This window comes from Hippoglossus stenolepis, chromosome 18 (genome assembly GCF_022539355.2).
Source record: "Hippoglossus stenolepis isolate QCI-W04-F060 chromosome 18, HSTE1.2, whole genome shotgun sequence".
NCBI classification, from domain to species: domain Eukaryota; kingdom Metazoa; phylum Chordata; class Actinopteri; order Pleuronectiformes; family Pleuronectidae; genus Hippoglossus; species Hippoglossus stenolepis.
The window spans coordinates 8,848,479-8,871,764 of NC_061500.1; the positions used below are offsets into that span (position 1 = coordinate 8,848,479).

The 23,286-nt window shown below is 41.9% G+C and overlaps 1 protein-coding gene across 2 annotated transcripts; it reads right to left on the reverse strand.

Moving 5' to 3' along the window:
- Positions 1–2,109: 2,109 nt before the first annotated feature.
- Positions 2,110–23,040, reverse strand: LOC118125629 (lysine-specific demethylase 2B). Of its 2 annotated transcripts, none has more exons than XM_035184413.2 (21): positions 22,851–23,040; positions 22,208–22,352; positions 21,641–21,719; positions 21,460–21,506; positions 20,912–21,090; positions 20,681–20,787; positions 18,806–18,899; positions 18,145–18,298; positions 17,840–17,955; positions 16,938–17,064; positions 16,298–16,704; positions 16,113–16,199; positions 10,427–10,657; positions 8,758–8,901; positions 8,570–8,656; positions 8,137–8,463; positions 6,987–8,056; positions 6,730–6,893; positions 5,436–5,597; positions 4,827–5,045; positions 2,110–4,076 (listed from the first exon to the last, which is right to left on the reverse strand). In XM_035184413.2, exons 1-21 carry the CDS (start codon positions 22,893–22,895, stop codon positions 3,895–3,897), a joined length of 4,173 nt encoding a protein of 1,390 aa, XP_035040304.2. In that variant the 5' UTR covers positions 22,896–23,040; the 3' UTR covers positions 2,110–3,894. The 2 variants fall into 2 exon arrangements, with proteins under 2 accessions (XP_035040304.2, XP_047200376.1); XM_047344420.1 differs by having other exon boundaries at positions 8,137–8,472.
- Positions 23,041–23,286: the final 246 nt, after the last annotated feature.

Genomic DNA, 23,286 nt, shown 5'->3' on the forward strand with positions numbered 1-23,286 from the left:
CCTCTGAAACTAGTTGGTTTGGTTCGGAAGCAGGGCCACACCTCAAACATACCTTTAATCACCTGTCAACATATATCAGGTCAACCCTTCGCGCTCTGTTTGTCTCAGATTCTTCGACCCATCCTTTGTCTTCCCTTCATCCTCCTTCCCTCATCCATTCATCCTCCCCTCCCTCCCTCCCTCATCCCTTCTTTTTCGGTGTGGTGCATGCCTGTCGCATGTCTCATTCTCGATACTGTCTGGCTGGGGGGGTTGTTTTAGCTCCACACTGAGTCTCCCTCCGCCTGTTCACCAGTGCGTCCTCCCCCACCAGCCTATCGGACACACCTTCACCCCAACTCTCGACATGCAATGTATCGATTTCCATTCAAAAACCTTGAAGTCAGATATCGTTGGGGTGTGGTCCTTGCTCGTGAAACATCTTCCACCAAGCAATACTGTTTGATTTCTACGTCTGTGTGACCATTAACGTAGAATCCTAGGCAGGTAAAAGGTGCTACTTCCTGATCTCTGTAGCGTAACGTCATCATCCACCTTTCTGTCATGTCGTCACTGTGTCCTACCAAACATCGTCCACAGCACAGCGAGAGGTCAAAGAATCCTGGTTTACTTTAACCTGTTATGCAAATGAAACACTTTTTGTTCCTCATGAGATTCAGTTAACTCAGATGTCACTAAAATATCTGTGTGTACAATATGCCTGTGGTAAAAAAGAAAGAAAAAAAACCCCAACTCATTTGCTGTTCAGTGAATAACATACAGTAGATAGTTTATATTGTTGTTTACTGATGAGTTATTAAATGTATATTTTTCCATGTACTCGGGAGACGACATGATTTAAGATTCTGATCAGTGCGGAGGTTTGAAAATAAAAAAAAATACACCGTTTTTCAGAATGTATTCCTGCTGGTTTGGGTCAGAAGAGTTCCTCATTTCCTCTGACGGCGTCACTCCCTCACCGTTACCATGACGCCGCCATGGCCTCCATTTTTCCTACAGCGCCTCTCACCATCGTCGTCCGCTTCAGATTTTGAACCTGACACTGAAACTATAACACTGTAACTCTGTAAAGTCTGTTTGTGGACGCTGCTGTTTCTCAAAGATGTCATTCATGGGCAGCTACAGTATTACCAGAGTAGGAGGGTATCATGAGCACTCATAATCCTGGATCTTTATATTTTGGAATGTTGAACCTTTTTATTTTGGTAAAACAAGAGAAAAAATGATTTATTAGATTCAATAAAATGCAGTACTACAAACCAGACCTGAGAACACCGCTCTTCATTTTGTGATCACTCACGGCCATGGATGTTATGTTTACTACGCTGATTGTCTTATTGTTAGCAGGGTTACGCAAAAACTACCAAACCAATTTTATTTAAACTTGGTGGAAGGGTGGGACATCGGCCGAGGAAGAACTCATGAGATTTTAGGCCAATCCAAGAAATGTTGTATCACTTTTTTTTTAACATTTGTATCTATTTCTCAGAGAATAATTCATGGATTATGGGACTGATATCTAATATGTGCAATTTGGTGCAGATCCAAATAAAATCTGGATCTAGTGAGTTAGTGGTTTCCTAAAGGGACTGTTGGGGCTTGTTGTAACTCACATGTAATAGTGATGTTCCAGTAATGAGCATATCAGCATGTTGCATATTTTTTATAAAATGCTTCTAATCCTTAAGATTTTCATGTAATTTCAATTCCTTTCATTGTGAATCGTTCAATGTATCTATATCCTGTCCTTTCTTCTCTACATGTTCGTGGTCGGCCATTTTCGTCCCTGGATTCAAATTGCTTACCCACAACAAATGTTTGCTCAGTTTTAGATCCTCGACTCCTCCGGGCCGAGCGCCGAAGTGTCCTTGGGCAAGATTCTAAACGCCCCTGATACCTGTGTGGTGAATGGTGTGTGATAGAAAAAGCGCTGTATGAATGTGACTGGTAGTTTAAAGCACTTTGAGTGGTCGATAAGACTAGAAAAGCTCTTTATAAATACTGCTGTATTCCTAACAAAGCATATTGTTGTCTGCAGCATTAAATCACACCTGCTGTTACCACGGGAACTGGAATCTTTAAAAGGCCAAAGGACCGAAACCACACACATTTCAGTATTTTAAACGGATTTAATATCTCAAAGGTTGACTTTAGAGGCTTTACATGTACATTATGTACACAGAACATTTACATTAATGTAGTAAAATCTTCCAATGAGACGTGGTTGTTTAATAAAAACAAATATTTAAATGTAAACCTCTGTTCAACAGCTACACCAAACGCAAACCCATCAAATCTTTACTGTGTAGCCTTTTTAGAAATGTATAAGTTCCATTAAGAAAATTTGTGTATCATGTTGAATATTATGACGATGAATACAGGCACAGAGTAAGAACAATGAAATGATGCCATAGGTTGTGATGTTTTTTTTTTAAACACAATTAAGTAATACAAAAATAAAACTTTCAAGAAACAATTTTTAAAGAAAAAATAAATGTATGTCACTGGAATGTGTGAGTGAGAATAAAGAATAAACAAAATACACGTCCACAGATCTTTCAGATGATCGACAAATTGTCTTCAAATATAATTTGGGATGAATGGACATGTGGGGTCTATGAAGTCTTATCTGAATTTAAACAACCGAATTTCTGAAGCTTGGATTTTCAAAATTGATACTAATATTGTATTAATATTATCTTAATAAAAGACAAGGTCATCTCTCGCCTTTAGAAAGAGAATGTATCACTAAATTAACCAAATATCTGGGGTCGTGAGAACTTTGGGATATACAGTATATCATTTGGTGTCTTGTCTGTTTGACGGATTACACCTGAGTTCCAGCGCCTCATCTAAAAGATTCGTGTGAATTTAATTTCCTCCTCCTGGACTTTGCTTCCTCTTCATTAGTCTGTTTTTTTTTATCACGTGGAGTTCAGCTAAGGATAAGGAGCAGACAGATGGTTATAATATTTATCGGTGACTAAATCTACTGACTTGTGTTGTAAACGTTTCTTCTCTGCATGCAGCCTCTAAAACGCTTCCTGTCACAAATCACAGACGACACTAAAAGAGTGATGATCGACAGACACCTTTGTATACAGGCATGTGTCGGTATAACCCAGTAACTAGAAGCTGTTAGTAGAATTAGCAGAACGCTTTAGAGTTGGAAAAATAGGCTTTATACACATTCATATTTACTGTATCAGTGCAAATGCTTTTTTTTTTAAACTTCTCTCCCACGAGGACATAGCAACATATGTAAGTCTTATGAAAAACAAAATGTACAGTACCTTTGTCCAATCAGAAACCAGGGCACTGACACGTATATAATAAAATATAAAAACACACCCGCACAAACACAAGCTACCGTCCTACAGTTTGGCAAGAAAATGCCTCTCGACAACAAGAGCTTAACAGTAATGCCGAACGATTATCACCTCCCATGGTATGATACTGTACACTGGTGCATTCAATACTGCACATAAATGTAGGAAACACTTTCTGATACAAAAATATTACTCTATAATGCAGTCAACCTTGCATTGGAACAAAAAAATAGTCTATGAACACCCAAAGGATAATCATGATACATCAATACAAAGAAATAAATAACGTATAAACAAGGTGCAAACAACAAAAAAAAAAACATTTTTGCAATATTGCCTTCACTGGACGAGATTTCCATTTTCTTTTTTTACATTCGGGCTTAGCAGCACAGCTTCCCTTTAACATCAGGCTGCACAGGAAGAGACAGCTTCCCCCCCGTCTGCTCAGTAGTCTGCAGATGACACTCGGCGCCGCTCTCCGCGAGCGCACAGTCGTCTGCTGCCTCCATGTGGACAGTAGCTTCACCACTTGTTAAATGTCAAAGTGCCTCCGGCGTCGCTCTGTCTAGCTGATCTTCTGCAGCAGTTTCTCCTCTATCAGCTCGAACTGCACGCTGACGGACATTTCTGCGATGAACTGGTCGCACCCTTCCTTGGTCACCTGTTTGCAGTATCGCAGGTCGATGTGACATATGCTCCCGCAGCGCTTGAAATAGGTCAGCGACTGGTCTGTGACCCTGTTGCAGACTGCACGGGGAGAAATCAGGTTAGAAGAGAGGGAACAAGTGATGCGTGATGGGACACCTGCACTGACAAAAGCCACGACAAGGATAAATCAACCCTTTTAGAATATTTGAGGACAGGAAATCCAAAGGCCTGATTATACTCAGCGATGTTTTTGGTGATGGATGAAGAGGCTGATGCGCCTCACAGAAAGACTAAATGCTTTTGCCTTTCAGCTGTATCCATAATGATTCACTGCTTTACACATTTAATGGCAATCCAAAGAGACAACAAGTGTACAGTCTGATTATTTTTAGCTCTGTGTGCACGTCCCAACAAATGGTAAAATCAATTTTCATGTAATTTAATACCTCTGATGGAGCAGCAAGAAGTAACACCGCAAACTACAGCCTTCAAAATGATCATGAGGCTGAATCAACATCTATAAAAACAGATTGAGTACAACCTGAATATATTAATGCAACAGTTCCACCAGAAACCTTTTGGTTTTTATTACCGAAGGTGATAAAAGTCTGTGAAATGGCGCAGGGGTCCCTGTCTGGAAGTAAAAACTAGGTACTTTGGAGGGTGTTCTGCAGCAGTGTGAAGTATGAGCTTATTTATAGGTTTGTGTTTAATGAGGTAGAAACACTAGTTTGTTTCCTCAGCTAAAGACGTGATATACGTCAATATTGAATAAATTCAAACTCTATCCCCGAGTGGAAGTGAGTCAGAAGCAGGCGGATTTTACAGCCAACAAAGACAAGCTCGTACCTGACAGGTTGATGTCGGTGAGCGAGTCCCTGGTGGTCGTCCCTGCAGCCGTCAGGATGTTGACCGACTGGTCCGTCACGTGGTTGCAGTAGCTGAGATCCAGCTTGGATAACGAGGGCATGTAACGGATGATGAGGCGCAGAGATGCGTCCGTAACGTCCAACCCCGCCAGACGCAGGTCCTCCACGTTACGGAGCTTACTCCTGTTGTCTAACTGACCTGCACAGTAACGATTAAAAAAGAGTGGAGATTAACAGTGAGCCAGAGAAACGTTTGCTGAAAACTTCAGTACCCAGATGTTTTAGGAAATGACTGAGCCTCTTTTAAAAATGGAAATTACATATTTGTGTCTCATTGTTAAATACTTATTTCACCAGAAACCATTTGGACCGATAAAAATCACAAAAAGTGATTTAATGTATTTCAGTTTTTTGGTCTTTTAAACCAATTTTTACAACAATAAGAAAAATACAGATCATCATCGACCTTATACTTGAAGTTTGTGTGCAGATCGGAATCAACATCTCGTGGAACAGTCCACATACATTAAATGTGTTTAGATTCACTCCTCCACTCATTTCTCAGACAGTTAAGACAGAGTGTCGGTACCTGGCCTGTTGTCAGTGGGAGGCGACAGCAGGTCCCTCATCTGGGCGTCTTTCAGTCCCTCAACCCACTGGACATCCAGAGTTCGCAGGAGAGGACAGCTGGAGGTGCAAAGAGCAGAGACGGCCACCCAGGAGCATCCTGACAGCAGCAGCACACGCAGACCTGCAGGGACGACAAGACCAAACATCCTGTTAAACCAAGCTACATCTGTTGTGTTCTTTTGCTAACTCTATTAAGGCTTTTCTGCAGACGATAGATTTATCTGATGAACAGTCTAGTAAAGAAATATGCCCCATTTTCTGTCTCCAGAGTTTATGAGGTCTCAAAATCAAACAACACAGATGCAGTGAATATTCCCATCTGAATAACTGAATCATCCAGCAAAGAGATTCAAATAAGAGACAGAGAAAATCATCTCCCTGGCACCAAACCCACCGTACTAGAGTCTAAAGTAAACCGTCTACATTCAGGAGCCTCCGGGGACACAATTATCCATACGGAGGAGCCATATGGGAGCGTGTTACTCAAACAAGCCTCATGTTCAAAAAGTTTTAACTCTAACTTCCTAAAACCTGCACATGCAACACAAACACATTTCTATCCAGACCAGGAAAATAGGACTATGACTGCCTGTAGTATATTGTGTTTTCCAAATTAAATACACTGACAAATGGGCAAAAGTTTTGATAACTTTAATGTTTGCCTTTATTTTCAAAAGATGTTGCGATACTAATTTTCCCTTCCGCATTACGCTACCTGGACTGTGTGTATCCGCAGATACCAACAGATACCTGAGTTTTTAAAATAACAACTTGTATAAAGTATTCTAACAGCTGTTTGCTATAAACCCTGTATGGAAGTGATGATTATCAGAATCAGAATGTCTCTACTTATTAAACAGTCCATGGTTAAATTACTGCGTGTGCTAATGGATACTATTGTAAGGTTGTGTCAAAGTGAGTCACCATCTCCTCATCGCTCTATAATTAATCTGGCAAGTAATTATCATAACCACTAAGAATCTGCAGAGTTGGAAACCCTCACTTTATTCCACTTATTTAATATGGAATAATTATATAATCAGATAAACTGAACATAAACTAGATATTTCTCAACATATACTGCTTTTTTTTTGTCTTCCTTAGATCCCTTGTTTCCTGTGATATTTAACAAACACACAATTATGTCAGCCAGAGAACGCTGATTTCTTTCCAAAACTGCATCTTATCTCATTTACTGGCTGTTTATACAACACAAGTACAGCGCAGTGTTTCCTGGTCGAGTGTGTCTTCACCTGGCAGCCTGTTGATCAGCCAGCTGAGCTGCTTCTTGGAGATGTTGGTCCAGCTGAGGTCCAGAGCGACTGGCTGTCTCCGGATGATGCCGCTCAGCATGAGAGGTGTGATGGACTTACATCGGTTCAGATTGATGTGCTTCCAGAGCCGCTTGTCACAGCACCTGGCGAGACACGCAGCGGACACTTTGCCATGAACGCTGTGTGATGAAGTGCGGACAACATGTTTTCAACACCGTGGCACATCTTGTACTCACCATCTGTTCCAGGTCCGGCAGACGCGCATGCACACACAAAGGTCTCTGTGGGTCAGGTGACTGAACACCGTCATCCACACCTCTCGTCGCATCACATGGGCTTCGCCGTCGCTCAGCGGCAGCCTGTCAGGTGGGGGGCTGATGGGAGGAGGGCGGATCACATGGCGCTCCATTTGAATACATTTGGGCGGCGACCTGCAGGGGAGTGGTCGGGGGCACATGGGTGTGATGGGTGCGCTCCTGTTCCAGCCGAGGGGCGAGTAGCCACGTGGCGTTCCGTTCACCTCCCGCCCCCGATGCCGCAGCCAGTCACCCAGGTCGCCGCTGCCGTTGTTGACAGGCCATCGAGGCTTCTGGTCATCTACTTCGTTCTCAGGCTCAGATTTTATCGGCCTGTGGTTTTGATTGGTCAAGCTGTCCTCCGCTTTCAGCGGCCGTCTGTTTTGACTGACCACACCCTCTTCCATTTTCAGGGCCCTGCGGCTCTGATTGGTGGTCGAGTCCTCTGTTTTTAGTGGTTTACGGTTCTGATTGGACACAGAATCCTCATTCTTCACTGGTCGCCGGTTGTGATTGGCTGGACTGTCCTCTGACTTCACTGAACCGTGGTTCTGGTTGCTCAGACGGTCTTCGGTCTGAGGAACCTCCTGGTTGAACTCTTTGCTCAGCTCTTTGTTGGGGAGCCGCCGGCGCTGATGGCGAGCTTTAAGCTGAGTGGAGCTCTTCTCCTGAGCTTCTCCTGATTCGCTGCTTGGTCCAGCTCTGGGAGAGTTGGAGGAGGAGTGGTCACTTTCTCTGACCGCAGATGTTCTCAGCAGTGGATTTAACATGACCTTGGCTTTGTTCTCTCTAATGTCTTTCTCTTTCTTCAGCTTCTCCTCTTCCAACTCATCTTCCTCTTGGTCCTCGTCACCGTACTCGTGTTTCTCCTTTGAATAAATCCTGTCCAAGCAGAATCCATCTCCTTCACGATCGTCCTGGTCATATTCTTCATCACCGTGATCCCTCTCGGTCTTGATTTGACGCAGCAGCTTCTGAGTCAGGGGATCATCCGGTTTCAAAAGTTTCTTCTAAGAAAGAAAAGGAGGGAGAAAGTTATTTTAAGCACTTAGAATTTAGATTTTACAAGTGTGAATTTAAAGGCTTTTACCTTCTTTTTTACAATCACAGGTTCATCGTTGGTGTCGAAAAGTTTCCTCTTTTTCCTTAGGGGGTTGTCCTCCAGCCTTGGTCGGGGCGTACCATCCAGAGACAACAATGGGGGCCGCTTTTTCGGAGGCTCTTCGTCGTTCCTCTTGGGGACGTCTTCCCGCTCTGCCTTCCTCTTCACAGCAGATGTGGTCGTCAGCGCAGTAACCGTTGCTGTAGCCACCATGGGAGAGTCGGGCTCCTCTTTTGAATCCCGGATTAACCGTGTTTCTTTAAGCAGCGAGCCGGGAAGGTTTGATGCGTATTTGAACCCTGGCCCCCTTTTTTGCTTTGAGGCCAAAAGGGTAGAAACAAAGAGAGCACAACTTTATTTTACTAGCTCTGAGAGTCTGAGATTCAGACTCATCCAAAATAAAGTCCATACAGATGCTTACTTTCCCTGTTTTTCCCGCATGGTTGCACTTTGGACACTCCCAGCAGTTTGGCAACTCGTCATTGACGACTCCGTTAGAATCTTTTACCTGAACGAAAGGAGCATATATACAGATTACTATGAAAGACAACAACAGCTCAAATATTCAAAGTAAATGACAGAAACATCAATATGTATCGAGCGAATTACCTTCAGACAGTTGGGATGAACGATCTCATTGCAGATTGAGCACTCCATGAGCATGAGGTTGAACTTCTCTTCCTCGTCCTCCACAGTGTCCTCCTTCCCTGCCTCTCCACACACCAGACACACTGCTGTGTGGGGCAGGACAGGCTGCGGAAAACACACAGTAAAGTTGGAATTCAGGTCTCTGGTTAAAGTCCTGGCTGGTTGGACCATTATCTGCATGTCTTTCCCTACTCTCTCACAGTTTCCTTCACTGTGATTAACAAACAAGCTAACCCACACTTATACAATATCTATTAGTCAAGGTTCTATTAAAATGCTGTTAGCTTTCTGCAGGGTTTTGAATATGTTATCAGGGGATTAAAACGTATATAAACACTACGTTGTTTGAAATGTGAAGGAAAACATGTCAAAGTGATTTCAGAACATTTCACAGCCTTGGCTTTTAATCGCCCACTCACATTATCCAACTGAGAGGCCAGAAAATCGGAAACACAGTCTGACTGATGTAATACTGATGTGATTGGCAGAAGCTGTGTTTTCATATAATTCTGGTCCCATATTTTACTTTGAGCATCAATGACAGTTTGTGCAGTAGAATAAACTGTAATTATAATATTATATAATATATAGATTTATATTTCAGTTATTTTTCATTACTTGCTCTGAACCCCTTTTATTGATTTTTACTCAATTATATTCATCCTGAAAACAATATGTCTTGAATTTAACAACATCCAACCAGGTGAATTACCAACAACAAATGGGCTCACGTGGCACTGATGAGGTAATGATGATCTGTGGGATAAACTTGACTCTGAAACAGCATCAGAGGGAACGTGAAGTGTGAGTTAAACATGTTGTTGTATCTTAAAAGTGGGACAAAGTTGCTGAAGAGCTTAAGCTCATAAGTGTGAAATATTGGAGCTGAAGAAACTTTCCAGTGATTGGTCATTAATACTGAATCTATCCGTTTGTACTTAAAATTTTTAGATACAATCCAACCCTGTCCTCTCTACATGTCTCTGTCCATGGTGCTGAAACACTCAAACACATGATGAATGGTCCTTGGTGAGTCCCTCTAACACTTCTGCTGCTGCCACTACTACCTGCTTTATTATTATTAATTGTATAAGTACTCAAACAAGTGGCGTAACTAGAGTAATTAGCGATCAGCTGAAACACACTACCAATCAGCTTGTATTGCCCTTACAATCACGTTTAACACCCTAACAACTACCTCAAAACCACACAAACAAAGTCAAGTACTTAAAATTAAAGGAAAAATACAACCATTAAGAGATCATTAAATTAGTTGTTTCATATTTTGGGGAATACACTTAAAAGATTGATATTACTTCAATGTCTGTTCACTAGCAAGCAGTTACCTAAGTTAAAAAACAACCAGCACATCTCATTTATGTAATTCGTACATAGGCAACCTCGTGATAATGACAAGTAATAATAATAATAATAATGAAAATAATCTAGAGTTTTGTGTTTATTAAACATTTATTAATTTTTTTACCATGGAACATTGCCAGCCTGTTTCCAGCCTTTATGCTAAGCTAATCAACTGATGGTTGTAGCCTCATATTGAACAAAACAAAGTGATCAAGGGTCTTTCACAAAATGACAAAAACAAAATTCACAATAAGAACAGGGTACTTACTGCGATGCACTGCCTCATGATGCAGGACTGTTTCATGCGTCCCGGTCCACCGAACTTCTTCATGTCTTTACAGAAGTGACACTCCCCACACTCCGTCCGCAGGCACGCCTCACACTTCCGACAGCGGGTCCGTCTTCTCCTGGCACCAGATGTTCCCCGACTGGCTGACAGCTTGACTGCAGAGGCAGGGGAGGCTGCCATCTTAGGTTTCGGCCGATTGGGAGGCCGGGGCTACAGGGATCAAGGGGATACAGTGTCAAGAACCTAGATCCATCAACCAACAAATATTACACCACTAGATTCAAAGATCACATTAATTACTGTCTTATTACTTATCATTCTGCTATTTATCAAGTATGCTACTAGAAATAGATATTGAATACTATGATATATGATATTATAACATTATGAAGAGCGTATTAATATAAGTACAGTGAGGTTTAGGATCCTTATCTCACTAAATAATAAATGGCCATCAAACTACTCTATTTATATTATTGCCTGCACCAAGGAGGTTATGTTTTCACCCCTGTCCATTTGTTTATTGGTTTGTTTGATTTTAAGACAGATTACACAAAAGATACTGGACAGATTTCCATGAAACCCAATATAAGGATGTGATATGGATTAGGAAGGAACCCATTAAATGTTGCTGCAGATCCAGGACTTTTGTTTTCACTTTCTTTAACATTGTGAGAAAGATTCTTCAACATTTTCCTTGATCTCTCAGAGAATAATTCATGGATCCTGATGAAAGAAAACAGGCACATTTAGAGGACTGATATTCATGAGTTTGTGCAATTTGGTGCAGATCCAAATAAGTCATAAGGTTTCATGAGGGGACCGTTAGGCCTTGGTGGAGGTATGCGCTCTACTGAGTGACATTCTAGTTAAATCTGTGAATTGTTAAACCATTTATTAAGATTCATAATGGAAGGTATAAAAACTAACTAAGGTGCAAATTAATCCAATGTTCTGAATTACATTAATTTCATTTAATAACGGTTCTATGCCCCCATAATAAACACTTACAATCATGTTATATAATGAGAATAAAACAAAACCATATATCAAATTCAGATGGGGTCAGTGTTAATGCTGGATGTGTGGGGATATGCCCTTTCTGATTCAGGGTCAATAGTCAAGACACATGCAAAAGAAAACAGCACCTGCATCTATAAATACACACACACGTAATATATAACCTCAATCCAACACAAACCTGATAAAAACACAGTGTGCATAAACACATTATTCACGGCTGTTAAAGCACAAGATCTAGGAGAAAACAAACACATCAGGAAACGTCCCCAGAGGCGCCTTCCAGATTTAGCACTTCACTTGCTTGCATGTTTCTACTTCAAAGAGAAGCTGCACTTATGGCTGCATTTCTCACATGGATCACCAGGACCCCATTACTCCGTGTTAGGGGGCGTGCAGGCTGATTTATAACAGTACACATCAAATATGCTCTATTTAATAAAAGCGAGTAATGGAGATGAGATGCTTTTGATCTGCATCATTATTGCTCTTGGGTTTTATATTTTTGCTTCTTTTCAGAGCTGAGAGGAACCAAAACCACAACAGTGCATTTTTTACCATGAAAACCACATGTCCAAATACTGCCAACCGTGCCACGTGAGAAAAAATGAGGCAAGACATAAACAAAGAGCGAGTGAGGAACACTGCAGCTCTTGGAAATGAAGATCAGATTTCTTTAGTTACATCGGCAGGGCAGATTTTCCTAGCGTCAGCATAGCAACAGCCACATCCCGTTCCCTAACAGAACAGTCTATGACACACAGACTTGTAACCAATAAGAACTGTAATGAGACCCTCTGACAGAAACAGAAAGCAGCCTCAGTTTTAGGCATATTACAATAATTTATTCTAACAATAGCCATGAAACAGACTGACACAGGCGGTCAGATACGTGGTTACCAGACAGGATTAGAGGGACATATTGTGGTGGGGGGCTTGTGCAGTCTGTATAGGACTGTTGGGGGTGTGCAGGGGGTAACACTGGAATGAGACCAGAAAAATAAATACATTGCAGTGGCTAAAGCAACAACATCTTTAACCCTGTTTTTGCAAGATCCAAGTGGCTGACAAGTCAAACTGCTCATGTCAGAGCACATATACCATCTTTATAATGGTTATTACACCTGTAACTTCAACTATAGGTGAGCGGGTTTATACAAAAAAATGACAGAAGGAAAAAAAGATTATAAATTTTAGCTGTCCTCATTGTCCCCTAAATCCCCTCTGAACCCCCCACTGGCTGCTAAGTGGGTGATCACTAGAGCAGATATCTCTCTGACAGAATTAAATAACACAAGACAACAACACCACTGATGGAATTAACCGCCTCTCAGTTCAAGTCACTACCCTCTGTGGTGTATTTGCAACCATATCTTGACCAGAAAATATGACGCTGGCAGCAATTTAGTGAGTAATTGTTGTATCCACACATATTTAGTGTACACACGTGCCTCTGTTGGACAGTACAAGTGACCAACTAGTAATTTCTTTGCTCTTCAGAGCTCATTCAGCCGGGGATCATTATGAGAGGCAGCCTCTTATGTTCACCGACACAGCCTTGGAACCTCTTGAGCTGCTGTGGAGAGCAGCGGAAATCAATTACTGTACATGTACTTAACATCGCCCTGAAGACAGAGCGTACAGATTGAAGAAACAATAGGACAAGTTGTTTTTTATCAGAGCAGAGGAAATTCACGATTACATAACTGGTTGCAACAGAAGAACACCTGAAGACTACGCTGACATAAACAGGTTGTTGTTGTTGTTGTTGTATTTTCATGAAGTTTCTCAAACTATTCAGACCAAACTTCATTATTTCTCTTTCCCTTGTCTTGGAAAATGCCTGGAACACAATTGACTTGGCAAAAAAAAAAAGGGTTCACGAGTTCCTGGAGGGATTACTTTCCTGTTAAGCTTTAGAGGTGGCATATGTTGTGAAGCGAATGCTGCATGTGTAACATGTGATTGCTCTGTTACAGTGTGTAGTATGCAGCCAAAGTCAAACCTATGAGAACAGGAAACGTAGAGCAAGAGAGTTACACACAAACAAACGAGTTGTCAATCGGTTAAAATACCTTCAGAGTAAATACACTATGTTTTCAAGATGTTGGGAAAATACTGTGCTAGATGCTCCACTGTGGGTATGTTTGACTTTTGTTGTACCTAAAGTCAGTCACTCCTCCTGCTGTGGATTTTTCAAATACCTGAACTGTGACACCAAGAACAGGTGCATTCACATGACTGGAACAAACAGAAATGCAAATAGGAAGAGATAAGAGATTAAAAAAAATAGATTCTGCAATCAATGTTTTTCAAATCCAACCAATTGATGTAAAGGGGTGTGGTTCCGAGTTAAGTAAAGAGAAATATTCAAATAACCAAAGACGTTTCTTGCTGTGTAAGCAACTCTCAGATCAACCTGACACTGACACTGAGCAATATAAAATAAATCCCTCCAGGATGACCGCTCTCCTCCTGGCATGATGCCCTGTTAATTTTATATTCTTTAGATAATTCACATCCTCTGCTTTTACAATCAAACCATGAAAGATTCATCTTCTGAATCTACATGAATTCCCACTCCTCTGCTTCTCTCCTTTCAAACAACCAATAGCAGCCCCGAGGCGCTGAGCTGTATAAACACAGCCCTTCTCCTATTGCTGGATTCGCCGGACAAAAACACACAAGCATGCACACACACACGCACAAATGCACACAAACAAAAACCTATAAAAACAACAAAGACTACAACAAACACAAAAAAAATCAAGGACCGAGCTCAGAAGGTAGACTGAATTAATGTCTCCCCAGGTAGCTCCATTTCCTCGCTGCACTGTGATGCTGCTCACTGCTCTGTCTGGCACAAGCATTCCTCTGGTGGCCTCACTACGCCCGCCTGCAGGGGTGTGATGTGCTAACCTGCTCCGAGTCTGAGTCGTAGTCCTCATCATCAGCGCTCAGCGACATGGCCATGGCTGGTTTTCACACACCGTCCAGCTCACAGCAAACTGACATGGCTGCAGTCTCCTCCTCCTCCTCCTCCTCCTCCTGCTGCTGCTACTGCTGTCTGGCCTACAGCCCTCCCTCCCGCTCCAAGAGCTCCACAATACCACAAGCAGATGCAGGAAACACAGACGAGCCTGCCTCATTAATATGGATCAACTCCATGAAAAAGAGGAGGGGTGCTGGGAGGCACAGGGCCAATGGGAGGCTGCTGTGCATCAGAATATTTACTGGGGGGGCGTCCGCCTCTATCCAGTGGAAAGAGAAAATGCAGAAGCGGCGTAGTCATATTCATGACGGGTATCACAGGGAGAGGAGAGCAGGCTCTGCACAGGCAGCCAATGGAGCCAGATGGCATCTCATTACAAAAGGCAAACACAAAGAGGCCCCATGACCAGCAGCTGGCCTTTGGAGGGATGAGTGGGGAGGTTTGGGGGGGTCCAGAGGGTCCACGAGACCAATAGGAATCACAGCACATCCTCCCTCCTGTTGAGGCTTCTCTCCCTGATACACCCGTCATGTGTTATTTGTTCAATTAATTATTCACAGTCAATTAAAGCATGTACAATATATAAAAGATAAAATAGATAAGTCAACTGTGGCACACTTTGCGAGTTTAACTCTCTATTTTACCTTATCTGGGTTGATAAACTCTGAGAAAATTTGCCCCCACTATTGTATTTATTTGTGCGCTTTTTTATTTTTTTTATTGTCTTTTTCATATTATTATTTTTATTTTATTTTGAATTGCTTTTAATTTTGTCTCTGTGTTGTTTTTACTGTCCCTGCACAGCACCTTGAATATACCTGTGTATGAAAAGAGCTTTATAAATAAAACTGCCTTGCCTAACTAAGAGGACACTGAAAATGAACATCTGTGCATCAATTTATTCTCTAAACAAGGTCAAGCCATTGTAAAAAAAAAATTCAATGAATGAAGAACCTTGATTTTGACACTCTTGATGCCTCCTGCTCAGCTCAAGTCTTGATAAAATCAAAAGCGAAGTGATATCGACATTCAAACATCAAAAGCACTTAAAGGGGACCTATTATGCTTTTTCTTATTGTCAGAGGTAAATATAATATGTTAAACATGGTCAGAGTTTAAAAGAATGAGCTACATGCATGTTGGAGGTGCATCTGGTCCAGGTACTGGGAAACATAACCACGCCCGCCCAGCAGAGGGACACACCTCTACCTGCTCGGGGGGGACAGAGCTACAACTTTTGGAAGGTTCGTCATTAGGCCCCTCTGAAAGTGCTTTTTTGTTTGTGAAGGAAAGTTGCATTTGTTTTCCTTTCCTAAAGAAGATAACATCGAGCAACAATGGAAAAACAACAGCTACATGCAACTGTCTTTGTTTGTTTAAGCCATTTCACAGAGGACTCTTTCATCAACACAGTCCAGGATGAAGCTTCATCTTCATTGAAAATAAACAAAGGCGAAAATAATAAACATCAATAAAAGGGCAACTATTTAAATTGAAGAAACCTTCACAGAGCAAACTTCTCAGATAAAATTTCCAAAAATATAAGTTAAGCAACAGGTGTATAACATCAAACTTCTGTTACTTGTATCACTTTGAATAAAATGAATATAAACTGCACAAGAAACTGTCACAATGCACCTGAAGTTTTCTTACCTTTATGGTTTTCTTAGGCCACAACACCACAGGAAGTCCAGTGATCGCTAACTTCGGGTCATCATCAGCATGTTCTTTTAAAACAAGCTAGACAGCCACAGGGGACAGAGAGAAATGAAGTGTCACAACTATCTTATCGTATCTATAACATCAAACATATTCATGTAAATGTTTGTTTCTCTTACCTTGATGTCATCCAGCAGGGCTTGTGGGTTCTCTATTCCCTCTGGGACACATTTCTTGTTTTCGGGCAGTGACTCCAGCTTCTCAACCAGCGTCCTCAGTCCGCTCAGCTCAAACTCTGTCAAATGAGTCCATTTATTCTGAGACTCGGAGGCCGGAGAGTCCGAGGGGGTTTTGGGGAAATCTAGAGAAGTGGAGCCCGGATTACAGCTGTCCTCGGAGTCAATCGATAAAACAGCTTTGAGGTGTTGGCCCCTCCCATGGTCAGGAGAGCAGGGGCCATCCAGGGCAGCCCTCTCTGCTTTCTCACCCTGGTCCTCCCTCGCTTGAGTCTCGCACGAGTCCTCGTTCATGTCCTGGCTCCTCGAGTCAGAGGACGGGCTCTCTGTGTTCGCCTTCGTCTCGTCGTCTGACGGCACAAAAGAACAGAGAATAGTGAAAACATGCTGCGGAATTAAGTCTGTTGCTGCAGAGCCCGTTGGAATGCAGCAGGACAGATGGAGATCAGAAATTTCATCCATTATTCACATCTAATAAGAGATTTAGTAACTTGAGAGAGCTAATTACAACCGCAGTACAAGACTTTAACAACATCCGAGGGCACACGAGAGATCTTACGAGACAGCTGCACTCTTTACTCACCCATCAGCACCGGCTCTTTACGGACCTCCAGAGAGAGGTAGGAGCGCTTGGTCAGGCAGTGAAGGTATCTCTCCAGGACGTACCAGCATATCTCGTAGTAGAAGGGGAAACGGAACTTGGAATGAACCTGAAAACAGAAACAAAAAAACATTTATTCATACGCAAGTTATTGTGGGAAACCAGATTTCTATAAAGCCATGTAATTAAAAAGCCCAGTTTCTTTAATCAGTGTTGTTAGATTTCTGCAAGCAATATTTAGACCTCAGACAGAAGCTGACAGAAGTGAGAAGGGATACATTTATTAATTTAAAAATATACAGCTTTGAAACTGTGATGTCAGCTAAACTACACAAACAAAACAGGATATTACATTTGCCAACCGTAAATCACACTGATACAAAAATACTTTCATTCTATTTATCCCAAGGAAAAACAATTAAATTCTGGATTCATTGAACAAATAGGTGGCACTGAAATGTTTCTGTTTCCGTTTCAAGAGACAGAAAATGCTGCATAAAGAAGTACTATGGTTTGTGTGAATGGTCAAATGTGAAATGAGCTGTAAATTGCTTTGAGTGATCTACAAGACCAGAAAAGTGCAGTTCATTTACCATTTGAGCTGGAAAGTGCTTCTTTCTTTCACATTGAATAAGTAACAATCAAGGTCCGTGCCCCTTTGTGTCTTTTCAGCGTAAATCACACAAGTCATAACTAAGAGTGAAAAATATCCTCCTGACTTCTGCCAAATATTTTGCCCTTTGACTCCTAATTTCTCTTGAATCTCAACTGCACTGACTCCCACTCCTCTCACTGTGTCACAGGTTAACTCATTTATTACAGGCAGAATTTATTGCATTATAGTGCCGCTCAGAATTCAGCCACACTACATTGTAGTCTCCTACCTTGGTCCTATTCTCTATCTCATGGATGGTAAGCTGCATAGGGATGTTGAAGCTGTGCAGAATGTTGCCTCCGAACACCAGTGTGTCCTCAGGAGTGTAGACAGCATGAATCCACCCTTAATGACAGAAATACAAAAGTAAAACACACATATATATAGAGAGAGGAATTAAAGCAGATTCATGCCAAGCTGAATAAACTGGTATAATGGTCAAGTAAAGCTTTACATACAAGTGGATTAGATTAAGTGGCAGCTAATCTTTTTTTTCTCCTGGCAACTTTAAAAAAAAACACAATGCCAACACACCAGAAGGGATGAAGAAGGTGTATCCTTGCTTAAGCTCCACTCTTTGGCATCCGTCCGCTCGGTCTCCCAGGAAGATATCGCTCTGCTTGCCAGACAGGACCCAGTCCTCGAACAGGGCAAGGTTATGAAGCGTGGGAGGCACCAGCCAGAACACCTGAGGAGAGGAATCCTTATTTAGTGGTGATACTGTGCAGTTATGGCCAGGTAAGGTGAATAATCAACTATGTGCCCGCTCTAAACCTGCCTGTTTGGAATGGGCTGTTTGTTTGGCCTGTGGTGACGCTGGTTGCAGTTTTCTTTCTAAAACTGTAAAAGTGAACTGCAGTAATTGAGCCAGACCTGCCAGGTAAAGACCTGGTGCAGAATCTTGAAGCTGCAACACCGCTGCTGCACAAAAAGCTGTTCACCTGTTTATTATGAGAATCAGCTGTCATTGAGCGTGGTCGTGAACGTGCTGTTGTCATGATCGCACGTATTGCACCTAATTCTACACTGCACTTCCTTGGGCCCTTAGCAATACACATGCCAAGTTCTCAACGGTTCTCAAGACGTGCATTCAACATACAGATTAGACAGACAGAGATTTCTGGAATTCTGAGATAAATTGTGGGTTTATTCCACAAAATATCTTATATGTTTCGAGAAACTAGAATGAACTTACTTTCTGTCCCTTGAAAACATGATACCAAACCGAAGTTCCCCCGAAGTCGATGTGGAAATCTGTGTAGCAGCCCTTCACACTCATCAAACAGTACCTAGGAGAGAAAAATCATTTACAGGATGCAAATTGTATAAATGAGATAGTCAGAGTCTACAGGTTTGACAGACTGACATTCATAGAAATATCTGAAAAGGAAAAAAACGCAGCTCAGCCACCTAGAAGACAGCAGTGATATCAGCTGTGTTTTAACAAAACATTAGCTCCCGATAAAAACACCCCATACAGATCACTCACACTGAGAACTGCAGCACGGAAAATTGTTCTCAATAGGACATCTCTCCTCTGGAAGTTAATTGGGGAACAGTTAGCGCAGCGAGACATAAATGATTCACTAATTCAGCCAGACTGCCGCAGCTCTGTTTATCTAAGAAAAATCTATGCCAAGGAAATCTTTACACTGGATTATGTTGTGCATCCCACTGAGACCGTTTATTAAAACCTACTTAGCCCGTCTGAGCAGAAGTAGATATGAACTTAGCAATGAATTTATCAGTAAAGACGTTGAAAGATCACCGCAGGTACAGGTACTTCTGCTCTTTCTACAGCGCAACACTTGGTTTGCAAGCTGCAGCTACAAATAAGAAACGTGTTTAGGAGTCTGCTGTCCAGAACTGTTTTAGATGAACACTGACGTCATTTTTGGCTGAGACATGAATTGAATTCTAATCTAAAACATCTGCAATATTATCACTCGTAAGTTTATCCCGGTTATACTGAAGTATTATGAGACTGGAGCAGCTGGGGCAACAGATGACTAAGACTCCTGCAAACATTTTAAATCAGCATGTTAAACCCTGAAGTCACATGTGAGAAGCACGACGGAATAAATAAAATGACAAATCACATATAATCAAAATAGTTGCCAATAATTTGTTTTTATCTTCAAATAACTGATTAGTGAGCAAATCATGTGCAGTATTTTTCACCTCGAGGACAAAAGGATTATTAACTAAAGGAGAGTGAAAGACAAAGTGGAATTTTGAAGGCAACATAGTGACAGGGAGACATTTACAGTGACGCCTTCAAACATCAGCCTGCTTATGTAAAAACTGCAAGTAAAGATTGAAAGGTTGAATATGTTTACCACAGTTTAACTGGCAGGACTTTGGTGAATGCAGGCACTTGGCAACAGTGTAATTTCTGATAAAGCATTAGTATTCTAATAACGTTGTAATAGAATAAAAAATATTGGTTTCAGCATCATGTCTACACCAACACTACATATTCATTTGATAGTAAAATAACAGATGAACTACGCTGGTGGGAATTAAACACTAAAGGGGTTAGGGGCATCCCTGACATGTTGTTAAAAACCGCTCCTTATTATTTCATCCAGTGCAGCCCTACTAAAAGCAAACACCTAACCTCAATGAACACTGTCTAACAAATATAATTACAATGATTAAATACAACTCAGGAGAGGGACAGAGTGGAAGAGTGAGTGGTGTGTGATGGAAGGTAATTCGGGGTTAAAACAAATGGCACGATTGGCTTGGATTCTTAGCCGTGTACTACTGCCCAAAGCTGATTGGCCGAGAAGTGTCTGTGCAGTCAGACCACAGCTGTTAAAGACCGTCCTCCACCATCGAACACTCTGCTGCCTAGCAACAATCAGGAGCACTCACAGGAGGTGGATGACACTGATAGTATTCAGCGCTCTGCAGTGATGGAGCGGTGCAGGAGACTTGCAGATAGGAAGGGGGATTTGTATTCACTGACGAGGAGGCAGCAATTCTCTCCAAGTGTTGTTTACATCTCACTCTGTGTCACCTTTTACTCACCGACTGACAGAGAAGCATTTCAATTCATTCATACCTTTGCACTTTAGGGTACTTCATCTCGGAGATGACGTTGGTGGCTTCTGTTTGGCTGTGTTTCAGATCAGGAGGCCACATGTTGTCCACCCAGTCCACTTGATCCACCTGCGAGAGCAATCAAAACATCCCTGTCAGCCATCAACATGTGCTGTTAGTCAAACTTATTCTCTACCAGTGTCACGTTTATAAAATCCTTCACCACATCATACACAGTGCCACGTTATCTTACCACTGTGGGCCGCTTGATGAGGTTCTCCAGCTTGGTGTGGCTGAATTCGAGGCTGATGACATTGAAGAGTTTGTCCCGCTCTTCCTCTGGTGTCTCGTAATATCGGACAAACTGAGCCATGGTCATTTCGGAGCCTTTCTGAGTGCTCACGTCCATGACATCCACAGACCGACGACTGCCTGCAAGAGACAACCAGGGCACCAGGTGAAAATCACAGACCAGTGCTTCAGCTGTCATTAACATGTGATACAATCTGTCTGTAGGTTTGAATAAAAAGAATAACGTGCTACTTTAGATTTATGCATGGAGACAGTTTGCATTGATGACAGATTCTTATATATGCATGTACTTCATTATCTTTTCCACTAGATGGCGAAACTACACACCAGCAGTGCTTTGACTTTGTTTCTCTTAGGTTTCACTTTGCAGTTTTAGTTTCGCAGCTGGGATAACACGATTAGATATTTGCAAGTCTGGCTGCTACATCAGTAAAACATGAATGCATGAGGTTTAATGTGTGTTGTTGTTGTTTGTAGCATTCAACTTACCAACTAGACCTTTAATTTCACTGACTGTAAATTCTGGATCGGGCATTCTGTACATGTGAATCAAAGAGAGGGCAAGATGACATTCAATTAATTTGTTACAGACAAAAAACACACATAAATATGGAAAAAGTACAGTCAAAGATTATTCTGACCAACTAAATTGACAGAAATAGCTTCTCACCTGATGCCAAGTCCATCTTTCTCTTTGAAAATGAGAGGGATCCTGAGAGCCTCCCTTTGCACATATTCATAAGTGAAGTCTGCAACACAATGCATGAATGTTTTGGTCCCAAGAAATTATAGAAATTAAATTCAATTGAAAACAACTATATTTGTCCCCGGAGGGCATATCCTTGACATTAAGCAATTCTAAGGCACGTAGAGCAAGTCAGGACAACAAGTTAAAACAAGTGAGATAACAACTTTGACATCAGTGCAATATCCTAGACAGGTAAAACTCAGTGCAGTGAACTAAAATTATAAGTAGGAGTAAAGTATATGACTATAAAAGAACAGTGAACAGGAAAAAAGGCTGTGAAAACTGGTGGTAAGAATGTAGATAAACACTGAATGATTAAAGGGATCAGAGTGCTTTGAGGTAAGTAATAAAAAGAACATAAAGTAATATGCATGTCGCAAACCAAAAGGACTGAAAGAACTTTATTTTATTGCAAAATGCATAATAATAATAAAAAAGAATAAGGAACATGTCAAATCAAATAGAAATGTTGTGCAAGTAGTAAATTACCTTTTCCCTCCATCAAGTGGACGAAGTTCGCGCTGTATCTGTCACTGACGAGCTTCTCCTCGACGCTGAACCCTCGGATGTTCGTGATCTCCTCCACATCGGACGGGTCCTCGTTCTCATCGTACATCCTCCGGCAGATGGAGCGCTGCCATCCAAACATGACAACACATGACATAACACTAGAAACACAAAGGCCCCTGCATCTGCATGTAAACACACCATCACAAGAGACTGCACGTCCATGTCTCTACTAACTTTAACACGGGATTGACTAAAGGCTCATATTCAGGTTGGGCTGCTTGTGCATTACGCTTTTTTTAGTGACATTGTTTTTCCTTGCATGTGACGTCAAGTGCAATAATCATGAAACGACACTTGTCCTAATGGCAGCAGGGTTTTTTTTTTTTAGTGTGTGGTGTCCCAACAATGATAAATGTTTGCACGTTTCCCCTCACGTCTCCTGACGCGTTGAACTGTGACACATATTAAAGAAGTTGTCAAACGTAAAGCAAGCGGAGGTGCCTCGGTCTCCTGCAGCACTGACCGACACCACCTGCGTCTGTAGTTGCAGACGTTAGCTTAGCTAACTAATTAGCTCGCCTCATGAGCTAACGACAACACGGCGGATGGGGGAGCTACGCACCAGCCTGCGTCCGGATTCAGGGCACGTCTCCGCGGGGTCCGCCATCCTCTCTCGTCGGCGCCGTTTCCCCGGTGGCTCAGTGTCGGGGGAGCATCCCCGTGCGCGGCGGAGTCACGGCAGCACTTAGCACGCTGCTCGAGTTCAAAACAAGGGGAACCATGTTTTTGTGTGTGACGTCACCGCCAGGAACCAAAACATTGTTGGACGACGTCACGGCATGTCAACCAAGCACACATGACACAACACCGATCATATGTGCACAGGCAAACATTACATATGACTGGAACATGACGAACAGCTAAGTCACTCAAATATAAAGTATGAGCCATAATAAGCTTGTTCCATATTATTATGCATATCCATATATTCCATATATTTATTATTAATTTTGATAATAATATTTGCTGAGCTCTGCAATACTAATTTCACTTTATTT